This window comes from Empidonax traillii, unplaced genomic scaffold, assembly GCF_003031625.1.
Source record: "Empidonax traillii isolate 1590-97213 ecotype Southwest subspecies unplaced genomic scaffold, ASM303162v1 scaffold158:size1480230, whole genome shotgun sequence".
Classification (NCBI taxonomy): Eukaryota; Metazoa; Chordata; class Aves; order Passeriformes; family Tyrannidae; genus Empidonax; species Empidonax traillii.
This window is the reverse complement of record NW_020955351.1, coordinates 148,174-161,418: the sequence shown is the minus strand read 5'-3', so window position 1 is coordinate 161,418 and position 13,245 is coordinate 148,174. Positions and strand designations below refer to the sequence as shown.

Below are 13,245 nucleotides of genomic sequence, written 5' to 3'. Positions count from 1 at the left end.
TGATCTGGGAAACCGTTTGTGTGTTTTTCACAGGAGTCTTCATTCTTAAGTAAGTTGGATTTAGGTCTAATAACAGGGCCGGGGACTAATAACAGGGTTGGCACTTGGTGGGGCGGTTCACAAACAGCCTCCGAAGCAACCAGCCTGGCTGTAATTATTATTGCTTCAGCGCTTGGGAAACTGAGGCACAATGTCAATTGTCTTGTCCAAGGTTAGTGGTAGATCTGGGAATAAATTCCAGGACTTCTCGTGTCCTGAGGACCTCGCATGTCTCATGCTCCATGGCTGCTTTTGCCCAGCTTGTCCGTGTCATGATTTTAGGAGAACTTGCAAGTCTGCGAGGTAATAATACCTGCCAAGTAGGTTGAGGGGCCCAGCAAAGACACAGCCGTACTCCTGCAGGGAGAGCCAGTAATTTCTAAGGAAGATGAAGAATTCATACTTCTGTTTTCCTTATTTGCCTTTGCTTGGCTCCTGCAGCTCCCAAGAAAGGGGCCCATTGACAGGAGAGATGGAACTTTCCAGCTGGGCCCCTGTCCACGCTGCTCCTCCGTGTGCGTATCTCCCCATCCCAGAGGAGCAGGGGACTGATCCCGCCCTGCTCTGGGAACTCAGGTCCCTGCTCAGGTCTGGGACCATGGGAGCATCGCTCAGAGCAGGGAACAGGCACCAGGCAAACCCGCGTTTGCCTCCTTTTATAGCAGGGGACAATTGGGTTTGGGAAGCAAAACTTCCTATGGATGTTACACATAAAGGGATTTAAAGCCTAAATTTCGGAGCTGTACAGGACAGAGGGACCATGCCCCCCTGCCTGCAGGAGCTGGATAGGCAGCAACATTAGCTGGCATGAGCTGAGCAGATGCAAATATAAGGCTCCATAGAAAAAGCTCATTAAAGAACCCTTTGGGAAACCAATTCAGGGTAGAAATTACTGTTTGATAAGCAGGAGGGGGGAAAAAGAGAAGGGGTGTGTGAATGAAATCGTCTATAGTTTTGTTGATTCAGGTTTTATATGTGACTATGGGACTTTAAATAGCAGCTGGGGAGGCTTTGCAATGGGCTTGCTTTGATATGAGCCATGCAGAGACCTGCTCTTTTGTATTTATTCTGGAGCTTTCCTGAAAGACAATTCAAAAGCCATCAGCAGCTGCTGTGACAGCAGCGACCTGTTGCTATGGAATTAAATGCAATGAGAAATACAAAGGTTTCTTGGTTAGCAGCAACAGAGTAAAAGGGGAGCAGGAGATGGAAATTGATGTAACAGTCAGAATAAAGCTACAGCCAGAACGGGGCTGGGGTTTAAAAGGGAGGTACAGGGGTAGAAATGTAAACCTGATTTGTTTTCCTTTTTTAAAAGGGCTTTTTCACCATCTCAGCAGGTCAGGCACAGCTTTGTCTGGGAGCGAGCACTTGGGAAAGAGTCCTGTCTGGTGGTGTTACAGGGATTGTGTGTTCCCAGGCTCCTGGGAAACATGCCCACAGGCTATAGCCAGCCCTCTCTGCGGGGTGTCAGAAGCTCAGACATCTTCCCCATGAGGTGCCAGGAACCTGGCATGGAGATTCCCTGGAGGGACAGGGGGGTTTGTCCCACGCCTTCCTTGGGCCCAGTCCCACGGAAGAGCTTGAGCAGGACAGAGCTCCACTCTACCCACCCTCTGGCCTTTTCTGAAGCCTGCCCTTGGGCTCTCCCCTCTGTTCCCCAGCTCTGTAACAGGTTGCTTCTCACTCTCCAAAAAGCACTTGGGAGGAGAGGACAGGGAGATGCTCGGAGATGGAGCTGAGCGGGCAGCTGGCAGGATCAGACCTTTCCTGGGCCCAGGCCTGCAGACTTTCATCCCGAGGGACTGACCATGGTGAACCTCCCCAGTCACAAAAGGCCAATACTTCTGTCTTCTTTAAATAAATCTCATAGTGCCTTACTGGTTTTTAAATATGCATTTTCCCAGCCTGACCCCAGCTGCCCTTGAAATAATACTGTTGTGCAGTGAAGCCCTGCAGGGAATTATCTTCTGAGCCTACTCTCCCTTTGTCATGGGAGTCAATTAAAAGCAGAGTAGCTGGTGATTTAATAGCTTCGGTGTCTGAGGAAACCCCACATCCATCCAGAGGCCAACTCTGGCATTTAAACACATAATTGGAGTGGAGGAGTGTTTTTTTTTCCAGCCATCCGACATGCTTTCAAATTCATCCATGTCTATACAGAGCACTGAAGCCTCGTGTCCTTCGCTTGTCATCTTCTGCTCATTAATTAATGCCCCAGCATTGCACATTCTCCCTGCAATATATCCCCATGTCAAATTGTTTTCCTATTTTCCCATGCACCTTTTCCCTTGGGGAAAACCCAGCACATTTTAGTCTCTGAAGAGGGTCCAGGCTCACAAAATGCCATGCATCAAAACGCTGCTCAGTAAGTAGCGTTTGAGTTAAGCTTCCAAGAGCAGGAGAAACCGTTGCCCCTAGCTCCCCATAACCAACTGGAAGTTTAAACTGGCACCAATCCCTCTTACTCCAGTGCAGAGCAGGAGCCCTGTGCCCTCCGGGCACAAGCAGCAGTGCTGGGGGCCCAAGGTGGGAGCCAGCAGCAGGGACTCTGAGTGGGAGCGAATAGCCAGGACTGAGCTCATTTATTCTCCCTTCCTCACAATCTCCCTTTTCTTTCCATTTCACCACCTCCTTATTTAACATCCTCAGCCGTTGTGCAGAACCCTCACCCTGTTTGCAGCAGTGTGACCTACTTTACCACCACGTCCCGACTTCCTCACTGAAATTGCGAGCTCAGAGCCCACCCAAGCCATTCAGCGTTTCTCAGCTGAATAACAGATCCAATTAGGTGGAAAAAGCCTGGCTTTTCATGCTGTCAGTGCCTGGACATCTCACTTCCCGCTTCCCCAGCACACGCGGCACCACTGATGTCCACGTCTCGCAGGCATCGCAGACAAGGACCCCTCTGTGTTTCGTGCCCCCCGCCAAATGAAGGTGGGGGAAGGGCTCCAGAGGACTGATCCTGGCTACCCAATGTGCCCTTTCATTCTTCCCGGCAATCTCTGTGGACCGCAGAGCTCAGGAACCAAGTAATTTGTGGATTTCCAGTTCTGGCTTTCTTGGGAAGCCCTCCCTTCCCCGCTGAGTTCCAGAGGGAATTGTCCTGGATCAGGCCAAGGTGGTACAACTTGTGCTTGTGAAGAAACTGCTGGCTCTTTCAGCCAGAATGTGATTTAATGACTGATAGAAAGACCTGTCTCTCAGTTCTGGCATCACAACCAGTCCTGTGGGTCTGTCCAGAGCAAACACTGCCCTTTGCTGCTGCCCTCATTCTCCTTTTCCACCCTAGCAGGGATCCTTCTCCCTACAGCCCCAGCAGGCAGCCAGTCCCCAGGCTGCTGGCTCTGTTCCACTTTGGGGGAATAACTGGTTGTTAAAGGGGATGAGTAGGAACAAGACAAGGTGAAAAAGGCTTAAGGCCCACTAGGAGAAGCCCTTTTGGCTTCTAACGTCCCTGGCTGGGTGGGATGGACAGCCATCCCCTGCCCTGAGGCCAGCCCAGCAGCACTGGGACTCGCTTGGCTTCCCAGCAGGTGCAGGGAGGCGGGTGAACACCCACCACTCCATTTCTGGGTCACTGTCTGGAGGAATTACACACGCACACACAAACAGGAGCTGCTTCCCACTTCCCGCCACCTCCCGGCCCCCTCTGCCCACGCTGCCGCCCTGCCGGGCTCACGGCTGCTCCTGGGCTTCCCACAGGGCTCTACTAATGACTCACCGCTCCTGCTCAGTTCTAATTAGGCTCCTGTCTAATTAGGCTCACTGGAAAGATGCGGCCGGTGAGAAACAGCCCTTTGCTGAAAGGAAAGGGGAAAGAAAGAGCATCTGGAGACGCCAAGTGCCGGAGGGAGAGACGCCAGGCTGAGGTCAGGGGGGACTGGGAATTGCCAGCTGAGCTGCAGCTGTGCAAGGGATGGACCATAAAGGAAAGAGAGCAAAGGGACTTTACACACGTTCCTTCCAGGGACCCTCCTGGGGTTCAGCCCTGCCGTGTTGGGAAGCAGGAAACAAACCTCGGCTCCATCCTGCTGAGGTGCCAGGATGTCCTTCATCCAAGAGCAAGGTCTGCCATTTATAGCCCCATGAACAAGTTATCGACATACAGAGGAGCCCCAGGATGCAGGGAGAGCAGGGCAGGGGGACCCAGTCCTGAACCTGCCCCATCCTCCCCTGGGCATCCTTGGAGCAGAGGCAGGAGAGCAGGCTCTGGAGCAAAGCCTTGTCTGGGGGTGTTTCAAGAGGTGTGAAGATAGCTTTAGGGGGGACAAAAAGGACACCCACTGTGTCTGTCCCTGTGAGGGCTGAGGGAGCTCACTTGTACAGGCTCTTGAAGTTGCTAGTGTCAAATATTATTTTCCACTTAATTTTAACATGGTCCAACCTCCTAAAAATCAACACATTTGCTATGTTTAACATTCCAGTAACTAATTTAACAAATCCCAGGTGCCTTTAATGGCAAAGCTAAGTCATTGCTTTACCATTCACCTTGTATCTGATCACAAGGCATTTCACTCACTCACTGCAGTAATTAGGGGTTTGCCTTTCTTTTTAATAAAACCTCCATGAATGAGTGGCCTGTCTGCAAGCCCCAGCCCAGCTTGCACCTGTGTCCTTCCAGACCTCCAGTTTCTCTCCCTAAAGCCAGTGCCAGAACTGAACCCAGCAAGGGCAGGGAAAGGAAAACATAGATAATACAAATGTTAAAGGTATCAGTAAACTGTGTTTCCAAGGAGCCTCTCCTCTGCCTGTCAGTGCTCCTTTTAGAGGCCCATCCCAGTCTCAGGATTCTGTGTGGTCCCTTTTAGGTGATTGTGCCAGTGAAAATCCAAACACATCCAGACAAACCCGCAGAGATCTTTTGTTCTAACATGGGATGCTAAGGAAAGGCTAAGGCTGGACAAGACGCCTGGGATGCTCAGAAACACATCATTCCTGCTTGGGGATCATCGAAAATAATCAACTGATATGATCTAGGGAGAATATCCATTTCATCATGTTAGCCATGCTGTAATGGCTCAGAGTATGGACAGCAGATGAAATTGTGGAAAGCTGGTTTAGGATACTCAAATTGCCACACAGAGATGGCCCAGAGCAGTAGGGCCCTTTGCTTCCTCCTCTGCCAAAGGCATTTTGTATTCCCTGCCCAGGCTTCCCCATGGCTGATGAAAATATAGGGGTTTGGTGTGTGTTGGGCAGGACCAGAGAAGCTCACAGTGCCTGATTTGCCCTGCACCATGGCCTTTCCCTGGCAGGAACTTGATTCAGCAAGGATTTGATTTTCTCCATGTGATTTGTCATCAGTAAATGTGCTCTCCCTCCTCCCGTGACCAATGCCCGTTGTATTGCAGGAGCATCTCACACTTGAGCAACTGCAGCAGCCGCTGCTGTTGTTTTACTGCAGGGATACAAAGGCTGGGGGTGCCCCAAGAGGTGCTTTTGTCATGCATCCAAGTTGCAGAGCCAAGAGGGGCCACAGGAAAACGTGCTCTTTAAAAGCCATACCCAGGAGAGGATGGTTTGGCAAAAGCTTTTATTAGTTTCAGTAAATAGGTGAGCTGGGACGCATGGGAATGCAAATAAAACCAGGACTACTGAGCAGCCGTTGAGATAAATGAGCTCTTTCATCTCCTGTCTCACACCCAGGAGCTGCTTGTCTCAGAGCAAGTGCTGCGTGACAGGGCGTAGGTTTGGGTACATTGACAGGACTCGGGTTTTCAGAACAGCACGTGTAACACAGCTGAGAGGAGGGGGGAAAATAACACACAGTGAGTGCCCTGCAGGCTAACAGGCACGGGAGGTGGGTTGGCATTCCCTAATGCCTGCTAGGGAACAACCCAGCACCTCAAGTAGAGTTCGTATCGATGGCCTGAAGGCTTGGATCAATACACAGAATCACAGAATGCTTTGGGTTGGAAGGGATCTTAAAGATCATCTTGCTCCAACCCCCTTCCACTAGACCAGGTTGCTCAAAGCACCATCCAGCCTGGCCTTGAACACTCCCAGGGAAGTGTCCCACATCTGATTTTCCTCAAGCATCCTCTCTCCTTCTTGATCCCACCTCTGAACAGAAGTGAATAAACAGATGGAAATTCAGCAATTCCTCAGACTCAAAATCAATACAGAGAGATGCAGGTCTGCAATACATAGGGTGCAGGTCCCTTGCTCCCTCTGCCTGGGGAGAGGAAGCTGGAGTCTTGTGCAGGATTAGTGGGACATGGGCATCTGTGAGCACTTCTACAGGTAAAAGAAATCAATGGTGGGGAAACTCGAGCCATCATGGTCCTCTGTGACTTCTCATCATGCTGCCGAGCAAACCCTGCTTTGGCTCTGTACTTCTGGCACCCTCTCCTGCCTGGACAGATGCCTGCGGGCACTGGGAACACCATGCACCTTCCCACAGAACCACAGAATGGTTTGGGTTGGAAGGGACCTTAAAGACCATCCATTTCCAACCTCCCTGACCATGGGAAGAGAAGAGGTTGCTCAGAGCCCCATTTAACCTGGCCTTGGACACTGCCATGGACGGGGCATCCACAGCTGCTCTGGAAAACCTGTTCCAGCGCCTCACCACCCTCACAGTAAAGAATTCTTTCCTAACATCCCCTCCCCAGGGGAGAGGAACTACCTGGACACTGGCTACAGCATTTCTGCTGGGTCTCTTCTTGTAGGGGATGTGGAAACATACAAAGAACACACTGCATCGTGGATCCTGTCCTGTCATGACACGTAGCATCTCTAGTTCTCAGCCAAATGAGCTAAACCCTCGGTGTCTAGGATCTGCCAGAGACCCTGAGCTATGTTAGGGGCTTACAGAAACTCTGTGCCATAAACCAGCACATGCAGCCCCCAGACTCCCATTTATCTCCTCTCCCAGGGCTGAAGTGGTGGAGAGAACAGCTGTGACACTTCCTCCTCTTCTAAAAGGATGAAAAGCCCTGTATGTGGCGGGGGGGAACCCAAGGAGCTGAATACCATCATGGCCATCTGTCCTTCAGCAAAATGCAAATCTTGTAAGAGGAGGAAAATAAATCAGAGAGTCCAGTGGGTGCAGACCAGAGTGGAGATGATAAAGGCAATGCAAACGTTTGATCACAGGTTAAGGTTAAGGCTGTTCATTCAGACTTGGTGCAACAAAGTCAACAGCAGAAATACCAAAGGTGTGGGAATAAATCAGGCAGAAAACTCAGACTCGAAATCAAATTTATTTAGAGAAAGAATGACTTCACAAGATGTTGATGCTGATAGCTAAAAAGGAAGATAAATAAAAGCTTGTTACAAAACCTAATGGTTTCCGGTAACTTACAGAAAAAAATGAATTTTACAGTCAACAACTTGCTCACTTTTTACATAATTACAAATTAACATACAACAAAATTAGGTTTTACCCTCTTCTTTAAAAATCTCATTTCTCAACTTTTTTTTTTTTTTTTACGGGTTCAACATGAAAATGCAAAGCGCTTTTTTTTTTTTTTTTAATAAGAAACAAACCAAAAGCAGAGGTATATCAGGTTATTATAATACACCTCAATGTTCTGGGAATTCCTCCAAGTGCATTCCATATTAGTACAAAATAAACACCAGGCTAAACTTTAACCATAGGCGAACTGAACTGGACATAAGATTTTTTATTTTTATGGGTTTTTTTTGAGTCAGTGTTTAATATCAATAGAGAAAATAGTAAAAATACTTCAGAGCACGGAAAGGATGGATATCTATAGACAGCTTAAATACATACGAAGCTCATAGCTGTATGCAAAGCAGTGAATGTTATCCTGTTCCCCCTCCCCCCAAGCAATGGAAGCTGAATATATTTGGGCAAAGCATCAGTGTCAGTGCAATGCTTGTGGAAGGAAAGGGCATAGAGCCCTGGAAATGCAGGTGGGAAGGGAGCTAGCATTACACTTCCCATCACTGAGGAGCACAAGGTGTGGAGATTTAGCCAGTTCAGCTCGCCTATTTTAAAAATTAGCTGCATCACCAGATGAAGAGTCATGGATTGCTGCCCCTTCTGACGAAAGAAATAGGAGTTATGCACAGCAGGGGTGATTTTTATTTGTAAGGGTGCCCTAAATTATGATAAATTCCCAAACCTGGCCAGCAGGCAGAATAATTTCCAGAGTTCTGTTTAACAAGGAATGTTCTGTGGGATTTGAGCAGATAGTCTCCTGTGCCCCCTGCCCAGTCCTCCTTTGCTCCGTGCCACAGATATCCCAGAAAGCTTCCTTGGAATTTGGCACCTGAAGAACCGCTTCTGACTTGGTGGCATTTGGAAGGACTGGAATTGAGTGTTTCAGCAACAGCTGTGAGATCAAGTAACTCAAGGAAGGTGCAAAGATGATTGGACTCTATGGATGCTCTTGGTTCGAAAGGCAGTACAAATCCACACAAGTTCATGGCATTACTGTGCTTCCCAGCAGCGGTCACACCTCAGGAGGGAGGAGTCCACCCTCAGCACTGGTGAGAGCTCCTGCCCTGGGGATGGCACCTGAGAGGTCTCCCAGAAGCCTGGACAGTAAATAACTTGGTGCATGGAAAGGGCCTCACTTCACTTATTTGGATGTATCCCCCACACATCTCCTTTGCTCTGAGCTTCTCCAAGGAAAAGGAGACAGAGGGCAAACCACTGGTGGAACTGCTTCCCTACCTGCTGTGAGGAAGGTGATGGTGAAGCTGCCATGGGCTTTCCCAAGGGATATACCTGAGCCAACAGAAGCCAGTTCTCTTGTCCTGCCATTCAACCCATCTGCAGTGGGACTGTTGTCAGATTCATACTCACTTTGGTCTAAAAATGATACAAGGAACTTGGCCCTTCCTCCCCTCTCAAAGCCAAACCAAACCAGGAATATGCCTGCTTGCAGCTCAGATTTTGCTGGAGATGAGCAATGAGGGAGGAGCAATGGCAAAACTGATTGTCTCCAGGTAACCAAAACAAAAAGGGACAAGACCAGTTCCATTTAAAGTGCTTTATGGCATCAAACCAACATCAAGTTACATGTTGAGATGATCACTTAATTTAAAGGAAGCTCAGGTCAACCCCACACAACTCCAACAAGTCTTCTCAAACCCTTTGCTATAGCTACTATTTATCACTGGGGTATTCTGACACCCCCAGCTAATACTGACCACTTCTGTACTTCATCTGAGCCCACAATCCCACTTTCTCTGGACACTGAAATCCCTCCTGTTTGGCAGTGGCAAAGACCAGGCCAAGAAAAGCCTAAGAAAAGCAAATCTGATTTCTGCCCTCCATGAAACACTGGCACAAACAGGGTCCTCTTCTCCCTCCAACAACATGGGCTTTGCACAGACATTTTTGAACCTGCTCTGTGTCCCAGGAAGTCAATACAAAACAAGGTGGTTTGGGTGTTCCAAATGGGATCAAGGGACTGGCTCTGGGAACCAGACAAAGCACCAGGCTGGGCTGAAGAAATAACAAGCTTTCAACAACTTCAGGATAGATGCCAGGCGTGGAACTGGAGCAAATGCAATTTTAAGGCCAGGAAGAGGAAAGGCTTTGGTGCTGTAAAGTTGGGACCATACTCCAGCAGACAACCCAAGGCAACCTGCCGGGATCAGAGCGGGAATCTGACTCTGGGAACTTATGCCAAGCCTTTCCAAAGAAAACCTGAGAGAGGAAAAATAAAAGGTTGAAGAGATAAAAACAAGCCCTTACCTTCCTAAAGGTGAAAGAAGAAGGAAGCAGTGTGGGAGGAGAGGCTCCATTCCAAAAAAGTGAATCATATAGTAACAGACATCCTCCAGGGACAAAGGTCTGTCCACCAGAGTTTAAGACACAAACAGCTTTGATATACATGATTTCTGGTCAGTGTATTTCTGACTCACACCTGTGGCTTCTGTCAAGGAACCACAGGGACCTCTGGAGATCACTTAGCAAATATTATTTTCACTTGGGGCACTGAATGCTCTTTTTGATTTGCACAGGTCAGGAGAGATGGTGAAGCCAGGCAGAGGCTCAGCCCTGCTGCCCTGGGTCACACATCTGCCTTTTGATGCCTTTCTCAGAGCCATGGGACATTCCTGTATTGTCCAAGATGTGCTGGGACTGGGGAAAAGACAGTGGGATAAAATGAAAAGCTCATAGTGGCAAAAGCTGTTCCAGACTGAGGGGAACTCTCAGGCAAACTGGGGCCCTGATGGCTGTTCACACAACAGCAAATGAGCCACGCACTGCTTTGGTTTCCAAAAATTTCAGCTTGGCACATTCATGTTTGTAGATGTACAAATAATAGGACAGAAGCTATTTTCCGAAATTGGTGGGTTTATTATGAAAAGGTAACACCACACCACCAGTACATTCCTCTTTCAGCTTTCCTTGGGTTCAGGAAAGGAGCTCCTTCCATCTCCCCAGAGAAGGAACCAGACCCTCAGATCACTGCAAGGCACTCCATGCTTTGCTTTTTTCTTTGCCTCCAAAAGGTATGAGAAAACCCAACCAAAACATCTAAACAAGGAAACTAACTGATAGGAGGAGCCTTGTCTGAAGTCACTGCGTTTTTTTCTGAACTTTTTTTGGCCCAAAGATGCTCTGCCTTAAAGAAAGCTCTCAGTTGAAATTGTGTAACTCTGGGTATGGCATGAGTTGCAAAGCAGCACTGCCCAAACCATGGTTTTGTAGGAACTAGGGAGATAAGAATATTTGGTTTACCAATCTTTTGGTAAGAAAACAAACCAAGAAAAAACAAACAAAAAAAAAGAAAAAAAAAAAAAAAAAAAAAAAAAAAAAAAAAAAAAAAAAAAAAAAAAAAAAAAAAAAAAAAAAAAAAAAAAAAAAAAAAAAAAAGGGGGGGGGGGGAGGGGGGAAGAGAAAAAACCCAAACCATCCCCCAAACAAAAGCAAAAAGAAATAAAAAAATAAAACCAAGTAAACTCCTTTTAAAAAAAAGAACTCTTTCAAATAAACAGAAAGATAAATACTTCTGCAAGCCCTGCTTGCAATTAAGAACAAGCACCAAATAATATTTTAAAAAATCAAAATACAAATCATTTCAACCCTTTTTCCTTTCTTTCCTTTTTTTTTTTTTTTTTTGAGTCTTAATAGTGTAGAGAGCTTCAAAAGCAAGCAGGTGCTTGAGGGTTCCTGCACTGACCAAGACAGCCCAGCCTAAGCATCCACCTCACCATCAACACTGCTGATACTCATCAGCACTAACTCTGAAAACTGCTGTGGGTTACCAGCTCGTGAGAAGCCAGAGAGCAAACTGAAATCAAACAACAGTGCAAGAAGAGAAATGGTTTGTTATTTTACAGAAAAGAAAAAAAAACCTCAGGAAAGGAAATACACTTGACAGCTTCAAACTCTGAGCAAACCCTTTTTTTGAAGCTGGTGGCGTCTTGTAACCATTTACAAATCCACTTGAGTTAGTTCTCCTGAGAGGGTTGGGAAGAACAATAATTTTGGAGAACAGTGTGGCTCCCTGCATTTCTCTTCCCCCGCTGAACACATCCCTGTATTCAACAGCTGTACAAACACCTCAGTTGGCACAGGGAGAGCTGCCCTCGGACCTTCCCCTTCTGCTGATGACAACACAGGGATGCACAGACACTTTCACCCTAGAGCCCACAGTGACCTGCCATGCTGGACCTTTGGACCTGTCCCACAGTGGTTTTGTCCATGAGAACATTTTCCTCCCCAGAAATGGTTACTAAGTGCACGGTATTGTACAGACACAGGAATAGGAGCCATCTCTTTGGAGTTGGCTCTGCTCGCAGCACGCAGGCCCCTGACCCACGATGTCTCACTGAAGTGCTCTGAGACTGCTGTTGTCTCATTCTGCCTTAGAAAGGAGCAAAGGAAGCTGACAAAATCCAAGGAAACAGAAGCCCAATGGTAACACGAGAAATGGGCTAAGAAAAATACAAATAACAGAACAAAGGTCCCTAAAAGCACATTTTTAGCCATCCCCCCAGGAAGTCATTAGGCTTGTATGGGGATGTCAAATGCAACTGGAGAACTCTTCCAGCAAAAAAGATAATCTTTGCTTCAGGAAAGAGTGAGCTGGAGCTCAAAGTGACTGTGTGAAAAAAAGGTTGTTTAGAGTTGTTCCCACTTGAACACTGTCTGTTCTGGCTCCCTGGGATCGCCTCACCAGCCTACCAAATTTCTCTTTTCTGCACCATTTTCAATATACACAAAGATATTCTACTTGGCTCTGGAAACAATCTGACATTTCAATCCTCTGTCCCATGGAAATCTTTCAGAATGACTTTTAATTTTTTTTTTTTTTTCTCCTCTGAGTTGTTGTTTTTTAACGCTGTTACTGCTTCCTGATGTAAGGTACCCTTCTGAAACCATGAGCACGAAAGGGGCGTGCAGGTTGCTGGCGTTACAATCAGAGCAGTAAGGGCAAGATATTTAATATCTACACGCTCCCTGAAAGTCATCAGGTATCATCTATCCCCAGGGGCCGACCTTGGCTGTAAGCACATCCCAGTGGATACATAGATACATATATGTATATATACAGTATATCTATATATGCCAGTGTGTACGCACCATTTGCAGAGTCCTAATCTTTTGCTAAACGCTTGGTTTTGGTTATGTTCCCCAGAAAAAGGGAATTTGAAGGCACAGACCCCTTAAGGCTATGTTCTCTCATCCTTTAGCAGTAAGAAGAGACTGAAAATGTCTATCCCAGTTCATTTAACCCAAGGTCTGCACAGAGAGACAGCACTATTTGCTGTGCAGTTCAGCCTCTGTGGTGGGAATTCACGCAAAACCACAGGAGAGAGGCCCTTATCCACCACTTAACAGACTTCATAACACGTTTTATTTAAAACCTCCAGATGCTTGTCCAGCGCAGGCACCAGCCGCATGCTGTGCAACAGGCAGGGGGATGTCCACGGTGCCAATGCCACGAGTGACCACAGGAACAGTCTGTGCTCAGCAGAAGATCTCCTCACCCTCTGGAGGTGCTTCTGACGAGTGAGAATCTGCAGCACAAGAAACAACAGGTGGGAATCGCTATGGGAACACAGGCACAGAGCAGGCAGAGCGGGACTTCCATGTGCACAGAAACCCCGCTGTCTGCCAAATCCACCGGACCCCTTAGAAGATGTTCAGTTCCCTGAGCTACCATGAATCACACCTTGTAATGGGTGAGTTTCCCTGTGCACAGGTTGGAAAGCATCAGTGAGTTAACGTGGATAAAGCTGGTCAGCTGACGGTGTGTGATCAAATTT

The 13,245-nt window shown here is 47.5% G+C and overlaps 1 protein-coding gene across 1 annotated transcript in view; it reads right to left on the bottom strand.

The window, feature by feature from the left end:
* Nucleotides 1–12,810: 12,810 nt before the first annotated feature.
* Nucleotides 12,811–13,245, bottom strand: part of AKAP13 (A-kinase anchoring protein 13) — a 67,866-nt gene continuing 67,431 nt past the window's right edge. The window contains exon 30 of the mRNA XM_027884965.1: nt 12,811–12,996. Coding sequence (XP_027740766.1) covers nt 12,947–12,996 — 50 coding nt within the window. The 3' untranslated portion in view covers nt 12,811–12,946. The remainder of the gene's footprint in view (nt 12,997–13,245) is intronic.